This window comes from Xyrauchen texanus, chromosome 35 (assembly GCF_025860055.1).
Source record: "Xyrauchen texanus isolate HMW12.3.18 chromosome 35, RBS_HiC_50CHRs, whole genome shotgun sequence".
In the NCBI taxonomy this organism is placed as follows: domain Eukaryota; kingdom Metazoa; phylum Chordata; class Actinopteri; order Cypriniformes; family Catostomidae; genus Xyrauchen; species Xyrauchen texanus.
In genome coordinates this window covers 29,467,512-29,495,121 of record NC_068310.1, presented here as the reverse complement: position 1 = coordinate 29,495,121, position 27,610 = coordinate 29,467,512, and the positions used below count along the sequence as shown (strand labels likewise).

Sequence of the window (27,610 nt, the reverse complement as noted above, 5' to 3'; positions counted from 1 at the left end):
TTAGCATTTTGATAACTTACCAGCGCAATACTCTAATAAGCATAAATTACATAGCACAGACAAATATTGATCCATTTAAACATAATCCATTTTAGTCACACTAAACTATTTTATTGATTTTTCAGTATTGAGTTAAATGTTTACAATATTTATAATCAATATTTCTTTTTGGATTCATTCTTCACAAAGCTCTTCGCAATTCATTCAGGATACATGTGATATAGCCTTAGAATGCAGCCAAAAGGAGGTATCTTAGGAGGCAGCATTGTTAAGTTGAGTGCCTTTTTGGTTTTAGAACAGCCTTCAGGTTGGGAGTGTGCCTAAAATGCCTTAAATGCTGCCTACCTATGCAGCTCACTAGGTTTCAGAACAGAGCTAATGAAACCTTTGTCATCAGGAAGAGAGCACAAAAATGATAAGACTGCAAAGGAAAGAGAAAGATAGGCTGAGCTTGAAACCTAATCGATACTGCTTTAGAAAACCAAGCATGTGAAGGCATCTTAGTAGATGTGAAGAGAAAAATGGATTTACCTCCATACTCTCCTTGCAAAGGCCCTTCCTTAACCCTTTCAGCATTTGAACACCACCATACAGTGTAGAGAAAGACTAAAGAAGCAATAGGATGAAAATATGACAATGTTACTGGGCGGTAATAGGACCTTCCTGGTGCCACGCACCTGTCACAGATGGAAGTCAGGAAAAAAACAGGATCTTGGAAGAGTGAGCCACAATGGAAGTAGACTGTGAAAAAAGACGTTTGTGAGAGTGAGGAGCCCAGTGACATCTCAAATGATTTCTTTACAGTCCTGCACTCTTTCAAGTGTCTCTCCAGTCAGGTTATTAGCCGGTCTGCAGTGAGGGTCGGCTTAGGGGAAACCTGCACTAATAGGGCTGCAGCTTATGGGGGTGTACAGGGGCTAAAGTAACACCATCATCAGCACTGAGAGTTCAGAGAGGTGAAAGAAGACTCCTGACTACCCTCAGCCTACACAAGAGCTCACCGGGTACATATAGACTCTATTATGGAGGACAGAGAGTTTTTTTTTTTTTTATCTTGAAATGAACTCAAAAGTTGATGCCTCCTTTGACAAGAGAGGTCTTTGTCTGAAGAACTTGACCTAGTTCTTCTGCTTACTGCGGTTGTTGACCTCCTGATTTGTAGTTTCTTACAGTATCTGATTTGTTTTCTTACTAATTTGCTGACTAGTGGGCTGGTAACCAAAAGGTTGTGGGTTCAAGCCCCATAATGAATTATGAGGTAGCAATGAGACATAAGAATGGCCCATGAAAAACTAACTGGCACAATAAAAAGGTGTTGCAGGTCGTTGCCTGTGCATTGCTATGATGTTATGGGTGGTTGCTTACTGGCCCAAGTCAAGAGAGCCTACCCAGAAGTCTCAATGATATACTGGTACTTAGATATGGCTTGGGTCTCTTCTTGAAAGTAATTCCAGGAGTGGTGGTGGTGTAGTGGGCTAAAGCACATAACTGTTAATCAGAAGGTTGCTGGTTTGATCCCCACAGACACCACCATTGTGTCCTTGTGCAAGGCACTTAACTCCAGGTTGCTCTGGGGGAATTGTCCCTGTAAAAAGTGCACTGTAAGTCGCTTTGGATAAAAGCATCTGCCAAATACGTAAAATATAATTCTATGGGATATGCCTATTTTATTGTTTGCTAGGTAAAACTCAAATGTGTGATTCCTTAGAAAAGTGATAACATACCTCTACTTTACAAGCCGCATGATTTGAGGTACCATTCTTGTCCATAGCACAAACTATTTATCAGTCCTGCACCAAAGTTTAGGGTTAGGGGTTTGTTCAAATCCTTAACCGCCAGTATCTGTTACTTAATGCCACAAATTATTCTACTCCAGCACATTCACTTGATTCTTTGGGTTACAGTTAGAGATAGAGACAAATAAAGGCAGATAATATAACAAGCAGCATTGGTTTTGCCAGATAGCTGAGGTTACGACATTCCTTTCAGGAAGCTGATTTCATGTGCAGAATTGTGGTTGAGTTGGTTGTCTGTGTGAGAGCAGACCTCATTTCTTCTGAAGCTTTTGACTGTTCACTTTAATACAGAAGATCAGAAAGAGCTCATGGAGTACACAGAGAGAAATGGGGAGTTGCACCCTACTGTACAGGCTCCATCACCTCATCTTTCCTTGTAGAATTTCTCTTTGTCATTTCTAAATTACTCCCTACATTACAGCCACTCACCTGTCAGCCTTTTATCTGTTGACCTGCCTTTGTATTTGAATTTTGTTTTTATTTGAATCCTCTCTAAGCTATATGCCCTCTCTGTTGGGAAAAATTATCAGGCTGGTCTGGTTTGCTGGTTTTATAAGGGTTTTGGGCACTTGTCATCTGGTCAGGTTGGGAATTGCTTGCTAGCCAGCTAAACTAGCTGAATACCAGTATAGCCAGGCTGGGTGGCTGGGAGACCAGCTGAAGACCGGCTTGGTCAGTTTGGTGGACTAGCTAAACCATCTAAAGACCAGCTTGACCAGCCTTGAAGACCAACATGACCAGCTTAAGACCAACTTCGACAGGCTTGGAGGCAAGCTAGACCAGATGAAGACCAGCTTAGCCAGGCTGGAAGACCAGATAGACCATCCAAAGACCAGCTAACACCAACAAACCAGCTAAGGCTGGTTTAAGCTGTGTTTTTCAACAGGGCTGTTTAAGCTTAGTGCTGAAACTCTGTCTTAAGTGCCCAGGATGTAGTTAGTGAATGATGCTTTTACATTTCATATTTCAATGTGCCTCCCGTTTATCAGCTCTACTCCATCAATCATTAATCCCTTTAAGTACTGAAGAGTGACATAAGTCCCAGTGAAGGAAATCTCATGTGCTGTCATATGCAGAAATGGGCTTCTTCTCTAATCATATTTTCTTTTCTATGTAGAGCATGATAGGTGAATCTTTCTGTGGTGTGTTTACTCAAGTAAAGGATTTAATGTGCGTTTGATCCAAGAACAGAGTGAACACTACTTATACATTTATAACCGGAACAGATCTTTTTGAAGTATTTAAATATTGCTTTTTTTCCTAGAACTTTGAAGTAATTATTATGAGAAAAGGAAAGAGACTTGACAATGTTTGTTTTATACAGGTATCAGACCGCTGTGTGGTTGCTTTGGTACCTAAGCAGACATCCTCCTACAACATTCCACCCACGAGCATCTCCAGAACTTCAATAAGTCGATATGGTGAGTAGCTGTCTATCAATTTCATTGTTTCACAATATAGGAATCTTTGATGTAAAATGGTGGTTCCAACAGCTTTGATTTTAAATTGGACATTAAGTGGAATACCAACACGGTACTAAAATTGTTTATTGAGCAAATATTTTCATAAAATCAAGGAATGTTCTGGGTTCAATGCAAGTTAAGCTCAATCGACAGCATTTGTGTTCATTACAACAAAGATAAATTTTGACTCGTCCTTTTCTTTAAAAAAAAGCAAAAATGGTGGTTTAAAGTGAGGCACTTACAATGGAAGTGAATGAGGCCAATTTTTGGAAGGATTAAAGGCAGAAATGTGAGGCTTATTTTATAAATGCACATTAATTCTTCTGTTAAAACTCATGTATTATTTGAGATGTAAAGTTGTTTAAATTGTAATTTTTAAAATCATAAGGTTTTGGTTTTGTTGACAATATATCGTCATGGTAATGGATTTGTAAAATTGGCTACAACTTTACACAGAAAAGGTTTTGAAACAGTGAGTATTTTTAACATAATAAATTGGCCCCTCCATTGATTTCCATTGTAAGCAGAGGTGGGTAGTAACGTGCAACATTTACTCCGTTACATTTACTTAAGTAACATTTTGGGAAAAAATGTACTTTTAGAGTAGGTTTAAAAGTGGGTACTTTTTACTCTCACTCAAGTACATTTCAAATGAATTTTTTTACTTAAACTTCTTTACAATGTGTGGTGTTACTGTCGTTACAGTACTGGGTTTAATTTTAATTAATGTGTAATTTATTGAGAGATTATTGAATGGGACTTTTACGAGAGCGGAAGTTCACACAGATGCGCACGCAGAGCCGTACAGCAGCATCAAACTTTTCAAAGAGAAACACTTTCTTCGCTCCACACAGTGAAACAAATAATTGTTTTGTCTTGCAATGCCTTCTTTTAACACCAAGACAAGCTGATATTTCAAGATTATAGTCATGAGATGGTCTGAGATGTGCGGGCGTGAGGCAAGCATATGGCAAAATTAGTGGCTGTGTCCGCAATCGTTTATTCACTATTTCCAATAGTGAATGGCAGTTAGTGTACTATATCTCAGCAGTAAGTGAAGGAAATGAGTGAATTTGTATGTGAGTGTCGGAGCTCTGGGGCTGGGTACTCTGCATTTACAGTGCAGCGGTACAGAACTAATGTTCTACACTGCTGTACAGAACTAATGATCTAAATATTTATGACACTGAAAACTGTAACTACACTGAAATAAGAATCCACACAGGATTTTAAAAGCTATGAAATAGCAAAAGAAGGCATTAATTAAGCAAGATCTTGCTTTGGTTTATATTTCAGCATTATATATAATGTCCTTGTGGGACATTTTCATGTTTGCAATGTAATAATTACTAGAGGTCTTTCCAAACCTCTCTTATTGACAAATTCATCCAGATCTGACAAGAGCCCTTAAAGGGATAGTTCCCCCAAAGATTACAGTTCTCATTATTTACCCTCATGCCACCCCAGATGTGTATGAATTTCTTTCATCTGCTGAACTCAAAGGAAGATATTTAGAAGAATTTCTCAGCTCTGTAGGACCATACAATGCAAGTGAATGGGTGCAAACATTTTAAAGCTAAACAAACAAACATAAGTCAGCATAAAAGTAATCCATAAAACTCCAGTGGTTAAATCAGTATCTTCAGAAGTGATGTGATATGTGTGGATGCGAAATAGAGAAACAGATCACTTTCACATTCTTCTTCTTGAGTTTTATGTTGACTCACACTCTTCTCTGCATATCGCCCCCTGATTTCTAGACAAATATTGATCTGTTTCTCACTCACACCTATCATATCACTTCAGAAGATATGGATTTAACTACTGAAGTCTTATGGATTACTTTTATGCTGCCTTTAAGTGCTTTTTGGAGCATCAAAATGTTGGCCTACAGAGCTAAAATATTCTTTTAAAAATCTTAATTTGTGTTCTGCAGAAGAAAGGAAGTCATACTCATCTGGGATGGAAAGAGAGTGAATAAATAATGAGAGAATTTTCAGTTTTGGGTAAACTATCTCTTTAAAGTGATAGCTCAGCCATAATTTAATATTTTGTCATCATTTCTCTACCCTCATGTTGTTCCAAACCAGTGTGACGCTTTGTATTATGTGGAACACAAAATATGTTAGACAGAACTTTAAGGACTGACAATCTCATTCACCATTTGCTTTCAATATATATATAACCATTCACTGAAATTAAATGGTGACTCAGTCTAAAATTCTGTCAAATATCTCCTTATTGTGTTGCATGGAAGAAAGTCATATGGGTTTTGAACAACATGATTGTGAATGATGACTTTCATTAATAATAATAGTTCTGTAATACATTTTAAATGTGTATTATGTAATGGAATATAGGGGAGTAAACCTCTATTATATCATTTGTGAAAGTAACGAGTTACTCACTACTTGAGTACTCTTTTAATTGGATACTTTCTTACTCTTACTCAAGTAATTATTTATGTTAGTACTTTTACTTCTACTTGAGTAATTTTTGTAAGTAATTTGACTTTTGCTTGAGTACAGTTTTTGGCTACTCTACCCACCTCTGATTGTAAGTATCTCAACCATATTTTTTCTTTTTTTAAAGAAAAGGGGGATGAGTTGAAATACATTTTTGTGGTAATCAATATTATGCTACAAATGCTGTCGATTGATCTTAACTTGTATTGAACCTAGAACATTCCTTTAACATGACCATTTTCTCCTCTAGTTTAGAAGTTGATAAACCTATTTGTTTTGATAAATAACTAACTATCCATGATTATATGGTAAGTTGCATTTTATTATTTGCATTTAGCATTTAGCATCTCAGGTATGTTTTGATAGGTTGCAGTGCAACCTATCAAAACACACCTAAAGACCCAGTTTTGAGTTGCTACCTTCTAGTTCAGAACCACTTCTATAAACCATGTATGAAGAGCTCTGTAGCTTTAAATTATGGCTCTGATGACTGTGTTTACCATGTGTGCATAAGCCGTGCACTGCATTTTTGCTTTGCAGCCTGCGGGATGCCCAAGGGAGCCTTGCGGGTGCTAGAGAATGAGAGAAAAATAGAGAGGGTGAGAGAGCTTGCCAGAGAGTGTAAGATACAGAGAGAGAGGTGTTAGCGTTTAGCGTGAAGCTCAATAATGTTGATTCTCTGCTGAGTTTGGAAGCCACCCGTAATGGACACATTAGCTGCTTCCCCATAGCGTTGTTTTAGGAAGTGCCACAGGGCTCCCCATCTGGCCCCTTCTCGTTTTCCATCACAATGAGCTGCAGGCCACTCACTGATTGCTAATTATGCACTGCCAATGATACTTCACACGTGTGCAAAAAATCCAAATTACTAGCAGCCAAATACCAGTGTCTGCAATCAAATTTAGCATCTCATGAGTTTTCACCTTGCATCACTGCCAAAATACACAAACATCTCATCTGCCATCAATTCGCTAGAACTGTGCGAAACACGCTCAGAGACTGCTTAGCCTGCGATGGACCGCTTGTTTTAAAACGAATGAGAGAAATTGGCACAACCAATATGGCGGGTACTGAAAAGAAAATCCCGCTTTACATGTATAATAGCCAATCACCTTTTAGATACAGAGAACGCCTTTCAGTTAACATAAACTAGACGAGCCTGAAAAAAATTGCTTTTTTGCAGGATCTGATCTTAAGATGGGCAAATTATGATACCGTTGTTGTCAGATTTTACTGCTGATTTGAAATGTTGATGTTTTTGTTTATAATTTTGGCCAACCCTTTTAGAGTTTTTGGTCCTTCCCCATTCAGGTAGATAGGAGCTGTATTTGTATGCCAGTTGTTTACATAGAATATAGCTGCCTTGGACTTACTTACCTTGAAAGGGACTTTCCTGCCCCATATCGTCAAATTACATTATTGTGCTCATCATATCTTGAGGATACCTTGATACTTTTTTTACATATGTGTCGTTTAAAAAGCCTATGAAATCACCTAGTGAATTTAGTTTTCTTTCCTGTGCTGATGTATTTCCTATTGAAATTGAAATTTGGGGCGGAACATTTTGAAGAGCCAATAGGCTTTAGTTATGTCACAGCCATAAACCATGACTTGATACGTGCTAGTCATTTGCAGATGGTTTTAGGGGGCAGGACATTCTCACACTAGAGAGCATTTGATTGGACATAGATCTGTGTAACGCAAGATGAATCATCAATATTATTTATCCATTTCCCAAAAGAGAAAGACAACATTTTTAAAGCCATATCTTCAAAAGCAGGGGTATTAAATTAAAGTTACAAGAGGTCCGGTCTCTAGATTTCTTCCCCAGCAAAGGTTCGGACAATAACTTACATGGTGTTAGTAGTCAGTATAGCTATGAAATGACATACATGTAAGTAATGCTAATTCCCCGTCTGTCGCTCACTTCGACGTTGTGTCGAAGAAGTGACACTACGGGTCTATCTTGAGCGCCGAATATACCTCTGAAATATGAAAAAAGGCCAATGAGAAGTTGGCAGACAGATTTATAAAGGCGGGGAAATCCATCTGTTTCATTCAGAAATTTTCTTCGGAGCCGATGGTCGTTTATGCAGCGAGCTGCGAGTCACACACCTGTTCCTCTACCTCTGAGTGACACAACGTCAAAATGAGCGACAGATGGGGAACGTCTAGGTTACGGATGTAACCTCCATTCCCTGATGGAGGGAAAGAGACATTGTGTCGTCCCGGCCACGTCGCTGAGCCGAGCCGAGCCGCTGTTGTGGCTGTACCATTTACGGCTCCTCAGAAAAATCCTGAATGAAACAGACGCATTTCTCCGCCTTTATACACGTATGTCCGGGGGCGGGACATGCAAATTCTGTCTGCCAACTTCTCATTGGCCTTTTTTCATAGATCAGAGGTATATTCGAGAGACCCCTAGTGTTGCTTCTTCGACACAACATCTCGTTCCCTCCATCAGGGAATGGAGGTTACATCCATAACCATAACCTAGTTTTTTGAAATAGTAGGCCTAATTGTATATTTTCAGGTTGGCAGTAATAGTAGAAGAATAAAATAATTTAAAAAAAAACCTATCAAAGTCAAAACAGTCTCTTTAAAAGTGGGCAAGGATTAGCACAGCTGTCACCAAATAGCAGACCAGGTTCGGACCTCGGCTTGGTTCCATGTGGCCCACGAGACATCTTGACATTTGCTGCCCCATCTCACCGTTTCTATTCTTCAATTGATCAGCGTGACAAAACAACAGAGCTGTGTGCAGCGCAATCGCTTGGGCGCAGATAGCATTAATCTTTCAGCGCTGTATCCTCGAATACTTTTCTCTTTTACAGAACACACTTCATACCCTTTCGTGGGCTGCACTCAGAGTTGCAGACTCTGAGATCACTTGAAGTATTGAAAAGGTGAGATGGGGCAGCAAAAGCCAGATGGAACAATGGCGAGGTCCAGTCCTGGACCACAGTCCGCTATTTAGTGACCACTGTTCTAAAGGTTCATTTTGTCAACTTTTAGGGTTACACTGGCATATAGATGACTTCAAATGTAAGTGACATCGACTAAAAGCCCATGCTGTTTTGATTCCATGGGGTCTTTAATGAGAGAGAACAATTATCTGCTCTTATCATTTACAAACATAGCTACATTTAAAGTTCAGGGAACACTTCAAAAGGGAAAAATCAAATAACCATAGATGTAAGCAACACCACAGTGTATACGTAGCCATTTCTGAAAAGCTATCTTGATTTGTCAGTGGACTGAAATAGGTATGAAATGGCACAAAAGAGATGGCTCTCTTTTTCTTTTTCCTGTTTTTACAACCTGCTCTTGTGTGTGGTGCATAAAAAGCAGCATCTCGTCTGGCAGGACACTGGTGCCTATCAATCATGGCAATGGCACAGCAGGCACAGCTGTGGAAAGACACCCACTGATTGATTCATATAAATTTAATACTCAACACTTAGCAGCTCAGCTCAATTTAGCATGCCAGCACCCCTGTCCCAAAATAACATTGCTGACATACCTCTAGCTGCTGTAGGAAAGCGGCTCAAACATCAAATACACAACACTCACAATATATTTTGATTCTATTTCTCATTATATTGCTCTATTCTAATGCAGAATCATAAATATTTCATATTAATTTTATGTCAAATGATGTATGCTTTTTTATGTTTATTTTAAGGTTTTAATTAGATTTGGAATCCCAGATTTTCAATATGTTTTTTCAGCTTTTTGATCTCACTCCATATGTAGTGCAAAGTGTATTATATCGTGAGGTAGTTGATGATAACCAGCTCTAGTGTTATAGGCCCATCACCTTGTGGGAGACGAATACACACATACAAACTCTTGTAGTAATCATTCAATGCCAACTGTGTGGCAATTTCCAAACAGGCTGTTAAGTATGCAGTAGCTTAAGGTGGATTGAATCTCTAATCTACTTCTTCCTGTACCCCCTACCGCTAAAACCACCATCACACACTCATACACACACGTTCGCTCGCAAGTCCATTTCTCCCGGGTCCTTGCTTGTGACTCCGATCTGTTCAAAATTACACTTCTGTCTCAAAATAGCAGAGGCTGTTTGCCTTCCTTTTCTGTTCACATGCCACTTGATGCCAGGTGACAGGGATAGAGAGAAAGAGACATAGGATACCGAAGATTATACCACAATTGTGCAAAACCAATCTGGCCTCCCAAGAGAGCACTCAGCTCTGCGAAATAAAACCCTGACAGATCTAATTGGAGAAGTGAGCAAGAGACTGATTACTTAACATGATAGGAATGAGATGAGATTGATTGGGAGGTTGGGGGAGAGCTTAACTCATTAGAAATCTTTAGTTGCATTGATTAGGTCCTCCGATACAGACGTTTAAAGCATGTCGGCAGCACAATGAATCAGGACAAGCCAATTATGAAGCCTTTTAAGAGGAGACCAGAGAGCATCAAGTCATCTGACTCCATCTAGTATAAAAATGGAGTAAATCCCCTAGAGAGAGAGAAAAAGATACATGGGGTTAGCAGAGTAAATGAAATGTGAGAGGGCTGTGCTCTTTCTATTCATCCAAAAGAACATCAGCGTGGAAGAATAGTGGCATGAGTGTCACAAAGAATTTGCATCCCTATGCACTTTTTCAATAGTTTTTCTATGTAAACATGTTCTAGATGGACATCTTTGACCATTGCACCACATCTTACTGTCTTGTATCTTGTGCAGGAGTACCGCATTTGTTTTAGATACGTTTAAAAAGAAACAGAACTATTCTCGAGACAAGCGTTCTGTTCTGCTTGTTGCATTGTGTTAAGATATTTTTGCTGCAAGAACAAGTTAGGTTTGAACTCCCCCTAAGAATATCATTAGTGTCTCTTTTCATCTTTCCTTCTCGTTCTCTGCAGACTCGACTTTCCGGTATACAGGAAGTCCAGACAGCCTCCGGTCTCGTGCTCCCATGATCACCCCAGACCTGGAGAGTGGAGTTAAAGTCTGGCACCTGGTGAAGAACCATGAGCATGGTGACCAGAAGGAAGGAGACCGAGGCAGCAAGATGGTATCTGAGATCTATCTCACCCGCCTGCTAGCTACTAAGGTAACTAAGGTTTTACTATCCTTATGGGGGACCTTTGGTCCTCACAAAGTGATACAACACAGAAAAGTTGTTGAAAAAAAAATGGACGCGTCATAGACTATTCAAAATCCGCCTTCCTCTTTCAAATCTAGAGTTTGCCAACATTTGGATTGTCAAAGATCCACAAAAAAGCATTGTTTATGTTAAACATTAAAGTTCCCCAGACTTCCCCTGAAGTGAAGTGGTCATCTATTGGTCATTTGTGCATTTCTCAGATCTCTGGTTTTGTGTGTTATTGTGTGTCATGGTCATTACAGTCACAATCCAGTATGACATTAAAGAAGCATAAAAGCATAATTAAGTAGTTCATATGACTCGTGCATTGTATTCAGCGTCCCTGTAAGCCATAGAATAGTGTTGGGAATCGCAAAAGGATGCATTTAAAGAGGAAAATACAGTCGTTTCAGGAAATTAGTACTGATCTGTTGTTGACACGCACACGCACACACACACGCACACACACACACACACACACACAGAGCATGCAATTGAGAAGCATATAAAAAATTATATGAACTAGCATACAGACAGAAACTCTTAAGTTCTTCCTGCAGTGTCACACAAAAATAAGAGCCAGAGGGTTTTAAAGTGTAACCATAATTACAACAACAGTAATAATATATTACAAATTAGAATCAGATTTAAATGGACTGAGTAATGTTACATTCTGTCACAACTAAAATGAACACAAAAGTGATCCACTAAAGAATCTATTCCAACATACAGTGTGGAAAAAAATAATGTTAACAGACTTATTTGAGGGTCAGTATTGATTATATTCACAAATAAATGGTTCAAATTCAAATTATTTTAAGCACTTTAATATTAATTTAATAATGCATTTGGTGATTTGGCAACAGTTCTCTGAAGTCCTATGAATAAGAATGTAAAGCAATGATTAAAATGTGATTAATATCACTATATATCACATTTTTGAATTGCAATACACCAAAAATAAATTATTATATCATATCGTGACCTAGATATTGATATAACATCGTATCGCCAGTTATCTTAGTTATGGCATCACAATCACAAGTACATTTACATATGAATGCCAACATTTACACATCAATGGCAAATCTCTGTTTAACATCTTGGTCAAAAGTCATTTACATGCAGGTTTGGGGAGTAACGGAATACATGTAATGGGATTACGTTTTTAAAATACAAAATATAAGTAACTGTAATCCACTGCAGTTTCAATTTAAACTGGTAATTAGAATACAGTTATATTCAAAAAGTATTTTAATTACTGTAGAGATTACTGTTGCATTTTAGTGTCATTTATTCATTTAATATTTAGTCCTTTCAGATGGAAAACATTTATACATAGAAATGATGCGATCTAAAGTGCATTTAAACAGTGGTGAAACAATTTCTTATGATGTGTTACATTCATACGAGCTGACAGAGAAGTAAGTTTGAAGTAAGTTTGGAGCACAGGAAATAGAAATAAACCTTGTGTAAATTGTCAGCTTTATGCTAAGATAAAATGCTATTTATAGCCATTTTACATGCACGTTACCAGACGTGATCATATTTTTTTATCAAGAAAATTCACGTTGGATCATAATATTTTTTTTTTCTAGTAAGACCTTTGATATTAGGGCAAAAATCTTATTTTTATAATAATTTATGTATTGTTTTCCTGTAAAAATATTTAAAAAATCCTTAAAACATGATCAATTACATTGATCTTGTTTTAGAACACTGCATAAGATATTTAGGTTTTTCAGAGAATGTATTTTTAACCCTGTTTACATATAGAGGTCTAAAAGGTACAGTAGCAAAAGCCTGTTTAGGGTCATAGATAGGATGAATAATGGTTGTGTAAAACAACATTTGTAATAATGATGGTAGACAATAGTTTTTGGTGAAATAAATCTTGTATGTGGACTTAAATGTGGACCTCAAGAAAGTGTAGGAAAAAAAAAAAAAAAAAAAAAGACCTCTTAAATGTATGGGTTAAAACTGACAGTGACCATGTTTTAGGCATTCAGGTTGTCATTTTGGTGCCTCTATGTTTAAAGTTAAACTAAACAACATAAAATGTAACATAAAACACCTCAGTGTTAGGAAATTTTTTTTTAACAAATACTCAATAATTATCACATCATAATCAATATTAATACATATAATAAATATTTCAATATGATCATATGTGATGGTTCACATAGTTTAAATGAATTTTAGCATGTGTTCACTGTAAACATTGCCTACATGTACATGGCTTAATATAGGCAAAATATACATTTTAAAATATACATAATATAGTGTAAAGGGATCAATGTAAAGGAGGAGGCGCGAACCGGCTTGACAATATAAATAATAGGTTTAATGATAAACTTAAAAGACAAACACACACATGATGGACATGTGCATAAACGATCTCTCTCTCGTCGCACCACCGTCTGTCATCGGCCTTTATCCCTCTCGGAGGCTTAATTACCCTGATAAGGGACCGGGTGTGTATAATCACGACCCGGCCCTGCCCTCCGCTCTGCCACATATAGATACAAGTTAACTAATTACCAGTTCTTTTTACTGTAGCATTTTAACATTCTTTTTGCGAACATTTTTACATTGTATTTACGATTAAAGGCCCCTTGAATGTTCATTTGGTACTCTGTTTAACAGTCTTCTCTATTTCTCTCTTAGGGTACTCTGCAAAAATTTGTGGATGATTTGTTCGAGACACTTTTCAGTACGGTGCACAGAGGTAGTGCGTTACCATTAGCTATCAAATACATGTTCGACTTCCTGGATGAGCAAGCAGACAAGCACGGCATCCATGACACTGACGTCCGCCACACCTGGAAAAGCAACTGGTAAGAGGGCAAACTCTTTCACACAGCCAAACCTCCAGAATTAAATTTACACTTACTACACATCTCAAACGTATGTTCTGCATGCAAGTCATGCCCCATGCCATGAATGGTTTTATATTTAAATAACATTGTAATTTGTTAACATCGTCACCACCAGAATATGATCTACAGTATAGAACAGTTTAACCGCAATTTGTTTGTCCATGTCGTCTTTTTCCTGCAGCCTTCCTCTGCGTTTCTGGGTGAATGTGATCAAGAATCCCCAATTTGTGTTTGACATCCATAAGAGCAGCATCACGGACGCGTGTCTGTCCGTGGTGGCTCAAACCTTCATGGACTCTTGTTCCACATCTGAACACAGACTGGGGAAAGACTCACCCTCTAATAAGCTGCTTTATGCTAAAGATATCCCCAACTACAAGAACTGGGTAGAAAGGTAAAATATAATCAATCTAATGTAAATAAAACCATAGTACAAAAAGCAAAACAGCATAAAGTTGATTTGTGTTATTTTTGTCGCCCCCTGTCTGTTACTACAGGTACTATGCTGACATTAACAGACTGCCAGCCATCAGCGATCAGGACATGAATGCCTATCTGGCAGAACAGGCACGACTGCACTCCAATGAGTTTAACATGCTCAGTGCTCTCAATGAGATTTACTCCTACATTAGCAAGTACAGCGAAGAGGTGAGGAAAATATTGTGCACACGCTAAAGCTCTATGTCCTCGGTAAACAAAATACAATTTAAGCTCATTCACATCAGGAATGATTTTAAAGCATATAGTGAACCCTCATTTTTGTCAAAGTAAACTTACTACTTGACTCATTTTATCTGATCTGCACTGAAACTAACTGCTTCTCCACAGATTTTTGTCATAGTAGATGCCATTTTTAATTAGATGCAAACAAAAACAAGGTTACAGTATGTGGGTTAGGGGACAGTCTGTCCAATATGTTGTACCTTGGAGTCATTCAAAACATTTTCACTGGGCTGTAAAGTGACGTCACTGATGGAGCTTCTCAGTGCTCGTCGCATAAATCAAAACTAATCAATAATGAAATTAGTTGTCCATTATTGATAATTATCTATTTTATTGACTAGTTGTTGCAGCTCTAATGATGTCTACACTGATTAAGGTCCATTGGCATTCAAAATACCTCAATACAGCCACAAAACTTAAACTTATGTAGGTGTAAAATGTATTAAACATTACATTTATTAGGCCCTTTTTAAGAGCGCTAGCGCTGAATGCAGCGCTATGTCATAAGCGCAAAGTCAATGGGCATGGCAATGAAGTTTTGGTATCTTTGTGTTAGTATGCGCTAAGTTTAGGGGCAAGTGTCCTATTTTATAGTCCTTTCCCTGTCAAGCACCAGCGATATAAACCAAGACAGCACATTCTTAAGAACTGGTAGTGTAAATGGACTGTATGCAATGAATTAGAAGAATAGAAATATGGACTTGCATTCTTTTGTGCATTTACTGCGTCTTTGTTGAATGTCAGGCATATTACTATGACAGTGACACACTTCTTTTATATGCATAGAAAATGTGATTCTCATAAGGATTTGGATGTACACTGCTTTTAAATGATAGAGAATGTAAGTATTATTAATCATGTCTAGTATTAATAGTGATTGAATTGGCACGCACTTCAGTTCTGTTAAGTTTTGATTTTAAAAAATTATATTAATTTATCGAAACAGAAAATAATTCAACCAAAAATATTTCTAAATTCAAATTACACTTGAAACAAAATGAAAATGTAATCAATCCCAACTTCTTCCCCCGGTTCCTTTTGCAGTGACTTAAAATTCACTTTATGACAACAGGTGAAAAAATACCAATACATATTATATCATAAATACAATTGTAAATATAAACATAATAATAATAATTAGTGCTGTCAGCATGAATGCGTTAACGCATGCGATTAATTTAAAATCCGTTAATTTTTCTTAATCGTGATTAAGGCATGTACTGATATTTTATTCATCTCCTTGTAAGTTGTAAACACTGAGGGCGGAACCCTTGTGATGTGTTTATTGGGGATATTACACTCGGTTACACACTAAAAACAAACACGCAACAGCGTGTCTGTTTCAATGATCAAGTGCTGGAAAAAGAACTTCTTATAAACTTAATGCTAAAGGGACTTTGCAGAACTTCACTGAAGTCCTTCACGCGTCTTTTGTAAGTCGGCATTTTACTACATAAGCATGTCAGTTCTTACAAGCCCACTGTTCAGCTTGTTCTCCCGTGGACAAGAGCGCTTGGTGATCTGCCCAAATTTCATATAATTTCAACTTTGTACCCGTTGCCGCCGAGCTTTTGAAGTGAATGACAACCGGACAGTTCGGACAAATTTATCTTCGAACATTAGCCATAATGTTTAATGTTACTCGAATTGGAGCTATTTTTGTGAATTTCTGTCTTTACACTGTTGAGTTTGGAAAATGTTTTTTTGTTTTGTTTATTGTTCTTTCCAAAGAACAAAAAAATGCATTATGACAGGAAATAAGTATTTATAGTCAAATTTTCCTTCTTTTAAAATCTGAGATTAATTGTGATTAACTATGAACAATTATGAGATGAATCACTATAAACATTTTAATCTTCTGACCATGACTTATAGATAGTTATCTCATCAGTTTTTGTTTCATAAAATGGCTTCAGCTGTTATCATCAGGGAAATAATTTGATGTTCCACTATATATTCAGAGTTTGGATATGAACTATATTACAACCTGCTGGTGGAATCTCCAAACAGCAAATAGGAACTAAGTTTAGAGTTTACACTGAAAACAGACGTGGTGCTGAAACGTCTCATCACAATGAACTTTTTCTTAGGAAAATAGTAAATTGCGCTTTGCGCCACTTCATTAACAGACAATACACCCACAGTTTGCACACATACACCCACAGATAGCGCAAACACTTCCACCCACACAAACTTGCACTTTGTGCTGGCACAAAAATTTCGCTTAGAATTAGCGCTCTCACAAAAATTGGATAAGGCGTATTGCACAGTCTTCCTGCATAGACCTGCAGTTTTCAGACTCACAAAGAGTAAGAGAACAAGATGCCATAAATTAATCAAATGAGGCCTCTATCTTAATATGTTTATGACTGCTAAAGACATATAGTCATAAACTGCTTTAGTCATAAGTTGTAAATACTCCCTAATCAATACAACCATGTTTGTAGTAAAACACACAGTTTGACTTGGAAGGCACCTTATACTAATGAAATAGCAAGTTTCACAGAATAATGTAATCTTTAAACAGTTTATTAAGCTATTGGCAGCAAACTTCTGTGAGTCAGTCACATACACACAGGCGCACACTCATGCACAGGGAGAGAAAAAGGGTGAAAGACTGAGAGAGAGAATGAATAGAGCCCTGATGAGGAAGTATACACACAGCTAGATCACTGAGAGCCTCTCCAACACAAAGAGAAGTAGAGTATAGAGCCCACGATGGAGATGTTCCAGCCGTAATGCCAGCTCCGCTCAGGGGACCCATTAGTCTGACCTTTACTTTACACAGCATTTAGGAGAGCGCCCAGAGCCGAGTGACACAACTCTGCTTGCTGCTCTCTCTCTCTCTCTCTCTCTCTCTCTCTCTCTCTCTCTCTCTCTCTCTCCCATGTAAATATCTCTCTTCAGTTGTAGTTTTGTGTCCTTGTCCTCACATTCCCCTGTTTGGTCAATCCTTCTTTTTGTTGTTGCTTTGTTGTTTTTCTTTTCTGTTCTTGTTCTATTTTAGTCCAAACAGTGTAAATTAGGAGTTGTCAAACTTTTGAGACCCAGGAACCCCCTATCCAGACAACTCAGGCAACCCAGGGACCCCCTAATATAAAAATAATCGATTTTCTTGGTAACTAGGATGAAAAAGTTATTTTGTTTCACAAGCAGTGCCAACATGTAGTAATTCTGATATTACATTGTGAATGGGACAACTGAAATAATGAACAGTGTCTGTCAGTCTTTCGTTGCACTTAAACTGATGAGAGAGAGAGAGACAATATGAACTCACCTCAAAATGAAGGAGACAATAATGTGGAGAGTGCTTTTGTTCTGAAATGCATGAAAAATTCAGTGCACACATTCCTTGTTGAATACTTGCTCACACTGGTTGTGAAGCTTTAACGGAGCTTTTGAGTGTCTGTAGGTGTGTTGACCTGCCCCAGAGCAACATCCACAGAGAAGAGCCAAGCAGGTGTTCTCCCAACTTTGCTCAGGTGGCAGGTGTCCTGGGAAAACCAGGCTGCTGATGGAAGAATAGACAGATATCGACTGTAGTGCCTCCTCATTGATGTCCAGGATTTAACTTTCAAATGTTTCACTTTTAAATTTGGTTTGCTCCAGTAATGATGCTAATTGCATTGTGATGCTAATGAAATTTGTCATTGTTACTGGAATGAACGTTATAAGAACATTCTGGGTTCAACACAAGTTAAGCTCAATCGACAGCATTTATGGTATAATTTTGATTACCAAAAAAATTTCGACTTGTCTCTCATTTTCAAAAAAATTATAAAATGAATTCTGGGATACAGTGAGGCACTTGAATAGGATGTGAATAGAGCCAATCCGTAAACAATAAAATACTAAAAGAAAAGGGAGAAGACATTAACGTGCGAGAGTGTTAACATGATTTTAGTGATAAAATCTCTTAGTAACCTTTTCTGATAAAGTTACACACACTGAGCACTTTATTAGGAACACCAGTACACCTACTTATTTATGCAGTATATGTGGCAGCAGTGCTGTGCATAAAATCATGCAGATACAGGTCAGGACCTTCAGTTAATGTTCACATCAACCATCAGAATGGGGTAAATGTGATCTCAGTGATTTCGACCATGTGTAATGGGTTTGGGGAGAGGAAGGACCCAAACGCAGAGTTAAAAAAATCAAAAACACTTCATTAATAAAACAAACTCCCGCGAGGGGAAAAAAAAAACATAAACCACCCCGTAGGGGAAAAAGTACTCCAAGGAATTGGGAAACAGGACCAACCGGAACACACTGGAACAGCAAGGTGACAGGAACAATACACGTCTGCACAGAGAACAGTACAAGATGAACTGGCACTGGACAGCAAACACAAGGAGACTAAAATAGGGAGAGAAATCAAGAGGGTAGGAGCAGACTGGGGAGCAGCCTCCGTGGCTGAAGGCACTGGCAGCGACTGAGAAGAAGGTGTCCCTTTCCTCCTCCTCCTACTGTGGGTTCAGGAATGGCTTGGGGTTTGGCAGTCTCTGGCTGGAACGGTGGAATGGCCAGTGTGGGAGAGCTGCCTGTACTCAAGTGTTAGGTGAGCGCACATGCTGAGACAATGAGGCGATATACACTCGTGCCAATTGACAAACAAGATGAGAACAGACACTTGTGTGAGTTCGGCCACACGCACAGAATAGCATCTCAGAATGCACAACACGTCGAACCTTGAGGCGGATGGGCTACAACAGCAGAAGTCCACGTCGGCCACTAGGACCATAGTGTTCCTAATAAAGAGTGTATATCCAAATGTGAAACTTTGCTGCCATGATGAAGTAATGCCGTAAACCCTAAAACGACCATAAAAACAGCAATTTAAACAACTTCACAGCTCAAATAATGCACAGCCTTTAGCAGAAGAATTGTTGTAAGGGCTTTTATTTTTTTTATTGGCCCCATTCACTTCCAATATAAGTTCCGTATTGTAACCTTAAAGGGACAGTACACCCAATAATGAAAATTCTCCCATCATTTACTCACCCTCATGCCATGCCAGATTTTTGACAAATAATTTTAGAAGATTATCACAGTTCTGTCAGTCCTTACAATGCAAGTGAATGGTGACCAGGCCTTTTGAAGCTCCAAAATGCACACAAAGGTCACAAATAAAGTAATCCAGCTATCCAAAGACTCCAGTGGTTAAATCCATGTCTTCAGAAGTGAGATGAAAGGTTTGGGTGTATAAATAAATATCCACTTGCACATTCTTTCACATTTTGAAAGTGAAAGTGGGGATTTATAGTAAAAAAAAAAATTGGGGTGAACTATCCCTGCTGCTGATTGTGCTTACCTTGTATTGATCCTGAAATATTTCTTTAAAGCACTGGGGCTAAACAAATTTAAAATGGGACCTGGAGTGACAACCTACATATTAACCAATTCAAATGTTTTTACTGTAGCATTTTTACACGATTTTACTGTTAAAATTATGGATTTTTTTTTTACGGTGCATCGTTAATGTTGCCACATCTTTGTTCACTGGATGTGCCTGTATAAATTTAGTTTCCCATTATTTTCACTGTTTGATGTGCAAATGAGTGGCATCCAGCTGCCACGATGCCACTTCCACTGGTGTTCCTGTGACACAACAGTCAGAGATTATGACATGAGCACAGAGGGGGGCCATCCCATCCGCCCACCCCCTCTCAACATGACTCGACATCTTTGACCGCTGTTTTCAAAAAAGGCGATGGCACTCCGCAGTGTGGGCCAGACTCAAAAGTTTTACTTGCCTTTTTAATGAAATATTCATGAAATGAAGTCTCTGGCAATATTTCTCTCAGAAGCCAAAAAGTTGCCCTCCAATCACACTGAGCAGTAACTGGTCTGTGATAATAAGATACAGAGTATGCTGCCTGAGGAACGTGCTTGTGGTTTAATGGTTGTCTGGATCAGTTGGAGCAGAATTTATGTTCTGGTGTCTGTTGAAAATCTTTTAGGGTTTGTTCACACATACCCAATTCTGATTCATTCTTCAAATCTTATCTTTTGGACTGGCTGTTCACACTTTTTGCATTTGATAAAATCTGATCATATATCGGTGTATGTTGCCTTACAAAGGATTTCAATTTTTTTTGCTGTTCATACTTTACACATAGATTGAAAGCAGTTTCTACAAAACACTAAATGTACTGTAGAAGTCAGATATGCCAGAAATTTCAATTTTCGTTGCCTGTATGAACAGCCGTAGTTCCTTAAGCCACATTCACAGCATGACGTTTTCATTTGATAACACATTGACAGCTTTTTTACCTCTTATTTACACTAGAATGGCAGTTACCTGCATCAAAAACAGAGACTTTCGAAACTTTCAACATAACCTCATACATTGGAAAACGAATGTCATTAGGAACATTTTCAAACAGATTAGTGCGTAGTCTTGGAATCTGTTTTAAGGTCATGTATAGCCATTTTCAGATGACTGATCTCTGCTATAGTCATTTCATTATATGCCATATTAAATTTGACATGCTCATTCTCTGTCCTGGGGTCAGGTTAAATGCTTTATAACCTGACTTTCCCATCCTTCATTACATTATAATGAGTACTTAAGAGGATTTGTCATGTGACATGGTTCACCTCTGACCACAGATCGGTTGAAATGATGTAGTCTGATGAATATGTTGCTGCATTTTTTTCCCAGATCACGGCTGCATTGGAACAGGACGAGACGGCGAAGAAACAGCGACTGGCTTACAAAGTGGAGCAGCTCATTGGCGCCATGTCATTGGAGAGCTGAGAACTAAAGAAATTGTGGAACTAAGGACGGAAGACCTTCAAACAATCAAACCACCATCCAAAGCCTCTCCTGGAGAAAGAGAGCAATGGCTAGAGACCTTACACCCACAATAGCTTGAGATTTTTATTACATGTTTGTGAAGTCAACAGGTTCTCAAGACCAATGGACAACTATTTGATAAAAACATGGTGAAGGGAATTGAGGACCATAGAGTTCTGTTTATGTCTGTTTATAAAAAACAAAGTGGGACAAACAGCTTCCTGGAACGTAAGGTTTAAGTTATTTATTTGGGGGGGGGGGGTGTTTTTTGTATGGCTGGTTTGACGTGACTAGCACTGATTAACACGAAGGATGCAAGACTTCTCAAGCAATTTCAGGATTTCAAAAGACGCTGATACTTCCTCGAGAAATGCGCTTGCTAAAAACATTTCAGGAGTATTCGACAGAGGAAAACAGACAACTACTGCCTCGCCATGATGGTCCAGTTGATGGCTTTTACTTCCAAATGTTATTTTTATACACAAGTTTTTTACATTTGTTTCGTTGCAGTGCGCCTCTTGAGTCTTAATGGCATAGTGACGCTGGTATACTTCCTCATTGTTGGCATGATGAAAGTTCAAGTCTCTTTCTACCATCAGAAAGCTGCAGCTGTTACCAACAAATGTGCATGCTAGTACACGCTAGCACAAACTTTGACTTTTCAGTCTCTCTGGCTTTACAGACCAGTAGGAAATCCACATTGTCTGAGATATCCAACGAACCTCCAACAAAAAGGGGCCAAAGGTCAACCAGCATGTCCATTTGGCCCAAACTCTTTTACATTTCGTAGGATTGCCATGTATTGACGGCGAAGGACCAGAAACCAGTGTCGAACTGCGTTAAGAAATTCCGCTACGGCCTCTCTGTGTGTTATGTCCCGTTTTCTACATGTAAGCGTATGTGAGTGTACAAACATTACTCTATTTTGTCTTTGCATTTTTGTTGCTTTTCTACAAACGGGAGTCAGTTGAGCTGATCTCCATGGCACATCCTGAAGAATTGATATGCTCCGTAATCCCCCATCTCCATAATAGCGCTGGCAAAATTCTCATATGATATGAATGCACCAACGAGTAGCACCTTCAAGCTGAAATCACACATGGAGAACCTTCTTCCCTTTCAAAAGAATGGACTCAAATGAGTGGATAATCTTACCAGAGAGTATTAATTATTATGTATGGTCCAATGTGTGTGCGTAGTCTGCATGCATTATACAGTACCTCATATTTATAAAAAAAAAAAAAAAGAAAAAAAAAAGAAGACATTATCTGTTCCCATCTACATATATTTTCAAATGCCAAGAGATCACATGAGTTGTTGATGACTCAAGGAAAAGTGATGATGTAATATACCGCTATATCACTTCCTGACAGTACACATAGTGCTAACCAGTCTGGATCTGTTGGGATTAAGTGCCAAAAGATCACTTTAAATTATCACAGACTTGTCGGTTGATGCTTTAGTTGATGGCAAGGATGCTTACGGGGCACTTGCGAAATCAGGTATGAAAAGACCATGAGCTTGGAACAGTATTTATAAATATAAAGTATTTATAAAATACTTCAGATGTCTGGAATCTTGCTAGCTTGAGTGGGGTTTTTGCTTTGACTTTTTTCTTTTTGGTTTCGTCTTTCATTCCCCCATCTGACATGAAATATGTCAACATAAGCATGAACAAACGTCAACATAGCTTTTATTTTTAATGCAAAATGGCAGGTAGGGCTGTTTTTGAAGATAATTCTAACCAAAATAGACAAGGTCGTTCAGGTAGGTGTCAGTTTATGTTCACCACAGCATTACGGAAAATGCTGTCTAAGCCAAGACCGAACACACAAGAATGATGCTTCACTTTACAGCTCTTTTAACCAGACCTCAATCTTCACTTATCCTTATAGCCCTGTTTTATTTTATGCAATATGGGACTATTAAAGGTGATTATGTGTCATTTCTACATTTCTTTTTTATCCCAGCTTAAAATGGAGAGACGACTGTAAGTAAGCCATTCGTTGGTTGATTTCCCGAGACGTGTGAGCTGTTTATTTGAGCATCCTAAATGGCCCAACATAGCAACATTGGCTCGACCAATGGTGTGAGCTTGGTACGGGACTACCTGTTTGACTGACCAATGGAACATATGGTCATTGTTCGGGAAGCCTGTTTAAAAATCAGAATATTTGCAATTCCGTTTGGCACAGAAGTTACAAATTTCACCTTTAAAGTAATTGATTTTTATTGATATACATTTGTAAAATGGCACTTGTTGTTTTCCCCTGTGGCCTTAGAACATTTAATCGATTTTGTCTAGTTCATTTGCAGCAACGTGTCATTTCCTGTCTTTGTTAGTTGTGTTTTAGACTGTTCAGAGAAAGAGAGTGAATGCAATGGTGAAGAATGGTGGAGACAGCATGCCCTCTCTCAGATGGTTGGTTGGTGGTGTCTCGTGGAGTATTTGAGAATCATAGGAATGAGTTTGAGACTCCTTTAGCTTCAGATTCCCCAGCTGCTTTGAAGCTCGGCTTTGATCTTAACTAGTCATGTGCATGGTGTGATCGAGAGATAAAAAAATTACACATCAAAAATAGGAACCAGTGCAGGAGATTACAAATGAAGAGCTGCATTATTGACAGCGAAATGATTGGTTAAAGGGATAGTTCGGTCAACATTTTGTCCATTAATTACTAACACTTGTGTTTTTCCAACCATGTATGTTAGCCTCAGTCACCATTTAATTAGATTGTATGAAAAAAAAGATGCAATGGAAGTGAATGGTGACTGAGGCTAACATTGAGGCTAACTTAACGCCATTAAGGTTTGGGATAATATGAGGGTGAGCAAATTATGACAGAATTTTCATTTTTGGGTGAACTGTCCTTTAAAGGTATAATGGGCACTATGGGAATTTTACTCTTCCTAAACATACACACATTCCTCTAACCACACACTGTATAGTCAAAATATGTGAATTTAAAAGCCATGTCGCATGATAAAGCTTCCTACTTTTGGTTATCCACAGTCTTCCCCATTTCACATTCATCAGAGCCCAATCGGGCAACTTTGTAAGAGCAAGAGTCTCTCCGAAACCTGTTGACCCTGTTGTCCTTGTAGTTTTCCCTGGATATGGCTCTCAATCCTTGTAATATTAATGTGAACCTTGTTGCTACCACATTAGTAAATGAAGTACGACTCTCCTGCTTGTGCAAAGATTCAGAGAACTAAATGTATTTCTCAGTTCTAAAATGTTGCGTCACAAGTAATTGCACTTTGTTGAGAGAGATTTCTGTAACTCAACGCTTATTACTGTTTATTAGAAGACATTTGATCCCCTCCAAAAAAAGAGAAAAAAGTTCTTTATAATTTTTATTGTGCTATTCTGCAGAGCAGAATAAAATTTGACAGCACTGGGCAGCTTTCTGAAATATCAGCAGTCGACTTTGGCGGTCGCAACGGCTGTTAATTTTATATTTGGCACGAATTGAGTATCTTAACAGCAATTGTGTGCACTTTTATGTTTTTAGCTCATGTTTTGCTTGGTGATTGAAAAGCATGCTACAAACAAGTGAAACATTCATATTATCTTCATATTACAGAACTTAATCGTTCAGAGGAAACAAAAATTAAAGAAAGGCTTTTGTAGTCACCCCCAGCGGTGAATATCCTTCCATTTTCAATCACACATAATTATATACAAATCTCTCATTGTAGATACTGGAGTTCTGTAATATATTACATAGAAATAATAATGACCTCGATGATAATAATAACAATTATAGTTGTCTGTTCTTGTTGTTTTTTTAAGTGTTGTGAATTGTAAGAGAGTTAAAATATTTAAAAAGAAAAAAGTTTTTTTTTTTTATTGCTTTTGTTATGTTTACATATTATATTACTGTGTACCTATTGTAAATATGAAGCACACCTATTTTGCAAGCCAAGGATTCACTTTGTACTGTTGTTATATATAAATAAAATTTACTGGTTAAACACTGGTGCCTCCTTTATTTTTATTCTTGTTCCATTTTCACTATATACAGATATATATAAATCAATTAAGTGTGAATTTACAGCAAGTAATCTAGTTGCTATACTTTCATAGTAATGTTTACAGTTCAACAATTTATTACATTTATATGCAACTTAATAAGGTCCTGATCATGTGAAGTCACAGTATAGTGATATAGCAGCTGTGCGCTGATTAACTTGGTCTGCATTACAGAAATATCTTGTATATCTCTTGTATAACTGTAACATTGTGATGCCCACTATGAATTTAGTATTAATACATTTTGTTGCATTTTTTTTATTTATTTATTTTTTATCTGAAATTATGTTGATTTCATCAGGAAGTGCATAGAGGATTTAGTGCTGACCAAAACAGTATTGATCTACCCCAACCAGAAACTGTGGATTAATAGCGATGTTCGTGCAGCACTTAATGCACGGACCTCCACTTTTAATTCCACGAACACAGAGGAGCATAAACAAACCAGTTGTGCCCTCCACAAAAACATCAGAGCAGCCAAACTCCAGAACAGGGACAAGATTGAAGGACAGTTCAACACCTCTGACTCTAGAAGCATGTGGCATGGAATTAATATAATCACAGTTTTCAAAGGGAATAAAAACTCTGCCGTGAACACTGCTACCTCTCTCCCGGATGAGCTTAATACTGTTTATGCTCGTTTCGAGGAAAATAACACCGCCCTTGCGGAGAGAGCTCTCGAAGCTACAGAGGATAGTTCACTCTCTGTCTCTGTAGCGGATGTAATCCGATCCTTCCGAGGGGTGAATATCCGTAAAGCCGCTGGTCCTGATGGCATTCCGGGCACCATCATCACAGTGTGCGTGTACCAACTTGCTGGTGTTTTTACAGACATTTTCAACCTTTCCCTCTCCTTGTCTATGGTCCCCTCTTGCTTTAAAACGTCCACCATTGTGTCTGTACCAAAGCAATCCAAAATGACATGCTTTAATGACTGGCGTGCTGTTGCTCTGACCCCCATCATCAGCAAATGCTTTGAGAGGCTAATCAGAGATTACATCTGCTCTGTGCTGCCTGCCTCACTGGACTCACTGTAGTTTGCATAATGCAACAACCGCTCCACTGATGATGCCATTGCATCTACAATACACACTGCTCTCTCCTGCCTCGAAAAAAGAAACACATATGTGAGAATGCTGTTTGTAGAGTACAGTTCAGCATTCAACAACATAGTGCCCTCCAAGCTTGATGAGAAACTCCGTGCTCTGGGCTTAAACAGCTCGCTGTGCAGCTGGATCCTGGACTTCCTGTCAGGCAGACGTCAGGTTAGAATGGGCAGCAACATCTCCTCATCACTGACCCTCAACACTGGAGACCCGCAGGGCTGTGTTCTCAGCCCACTCCTGTATTCCCTATACACACATGACTGTGTGGCAACACATAGCTCTAATGCCATCATTAAGTTTGCTAACGATACGACGGTGGTAGGTCTGATCACTGACAATGATGAAACAGCTTACAGAGAGGAGGTGCACACACTGATACGCTGGTGTCAAGAGCACAACATCTCCCTCAACGTCAGTAAGACCAAGAGTTTGTGGTGGACTTTAGGAGAAAAGACAGAGAACACAGCCCCATCACCATCAATGGAGCACCAGTGGAGAGAGTCAGCAGCTTCAAGTTCCTCTGTGTCCTCATCACAGAGGTACTTACATGGTCAGTCCACATTGAGACTGTTGTGAAGAAGGCTCACCAGCGCCTCTTCTTCCAGAGATGGCTGAGGAAGTTTGGAATTAACAACCACATCTTCATACGGTTCTACACCAGCACTGTTGACTGGCTGCATCACCGCCTGGTATGGCAACAGCACCGCCCTCAACAAGGGTGATGCGAACTGCCAGACACATCATCAGAGGTGAGCTTCCCTCCCTCCAGGACATCTATATCAGGTGGTGTGTGAAAAAAGCTCAGAGGATCATCAGAGACTCCAGCTACCTGAGCCATTGGCTGCTTTCACTGCTACCATCAGGCAGGTGGTACCGCAGCATCAGCACCAACAACAGCTGACTTCATGACAGCTTCTTCCCCCAAGCAAGCAGACTATTGAACTCTACAGTATATCTCTCATGATCAACATACATCAGCACTGCACTTTATTAATCTCACACTGGACTGTCATAAATTATATTCTCTCTTAACAACACACTGGCAACTGATTATCAACCAACAGCCTGAATGTCAACACAGCACTGTATATTTTATATATACTATATTTATTGTATACTGTGAATTCTATATTTTGTGTATGTGCATTCAATATTGTGTGTATTGTATACTGTACCTTGTATATTATTATTTGTATATGTGTAAATATGTGCATATT

The 27,610-nt window shown here is 38.5% G+C and overlaps 1 protein-coding gene across 1 annotated transcript in view; it reads left to right on the top strand.

Annotated features, from left to right (window-relative positions):
- Positions 1-21,263, top strand: part of LOC127628389 (plexin-A2-like) — a 212,101-nt gene extending 190,838 nt beyond the window's left edge. Inside the window, exons 26-31 of the mRNA XM_052105112.1 lie at positions 3,121-3,217; positions 10,624-10,814; positions 13,515-13,684; positions 13,908-14,120; positions 14,224-14,374; positions 21,117-21,263. Coding sequence (XP_051961072.1) covers positions 3,121-3,217; positions 10,624-10,814; positions 13,515-13,684; positions 13,908-14,120; positions 14,224-14,374; positions 21,117-21,212 — 918 coding nt within the window. The 3' untranslated portion in view covers positions 21,213-21,263. The remainder of the gene's footprint in view (positions 1-3,120; positions 3,218-10,623; positions 10,815-13,514; positions 13,685-13,907; positions 14,121-14,223; positions 14,375-21,116) is intronic.
- The last annotated feature ends 6,347 nt before the right edge of the window (positions 21,264-27,610 follow it).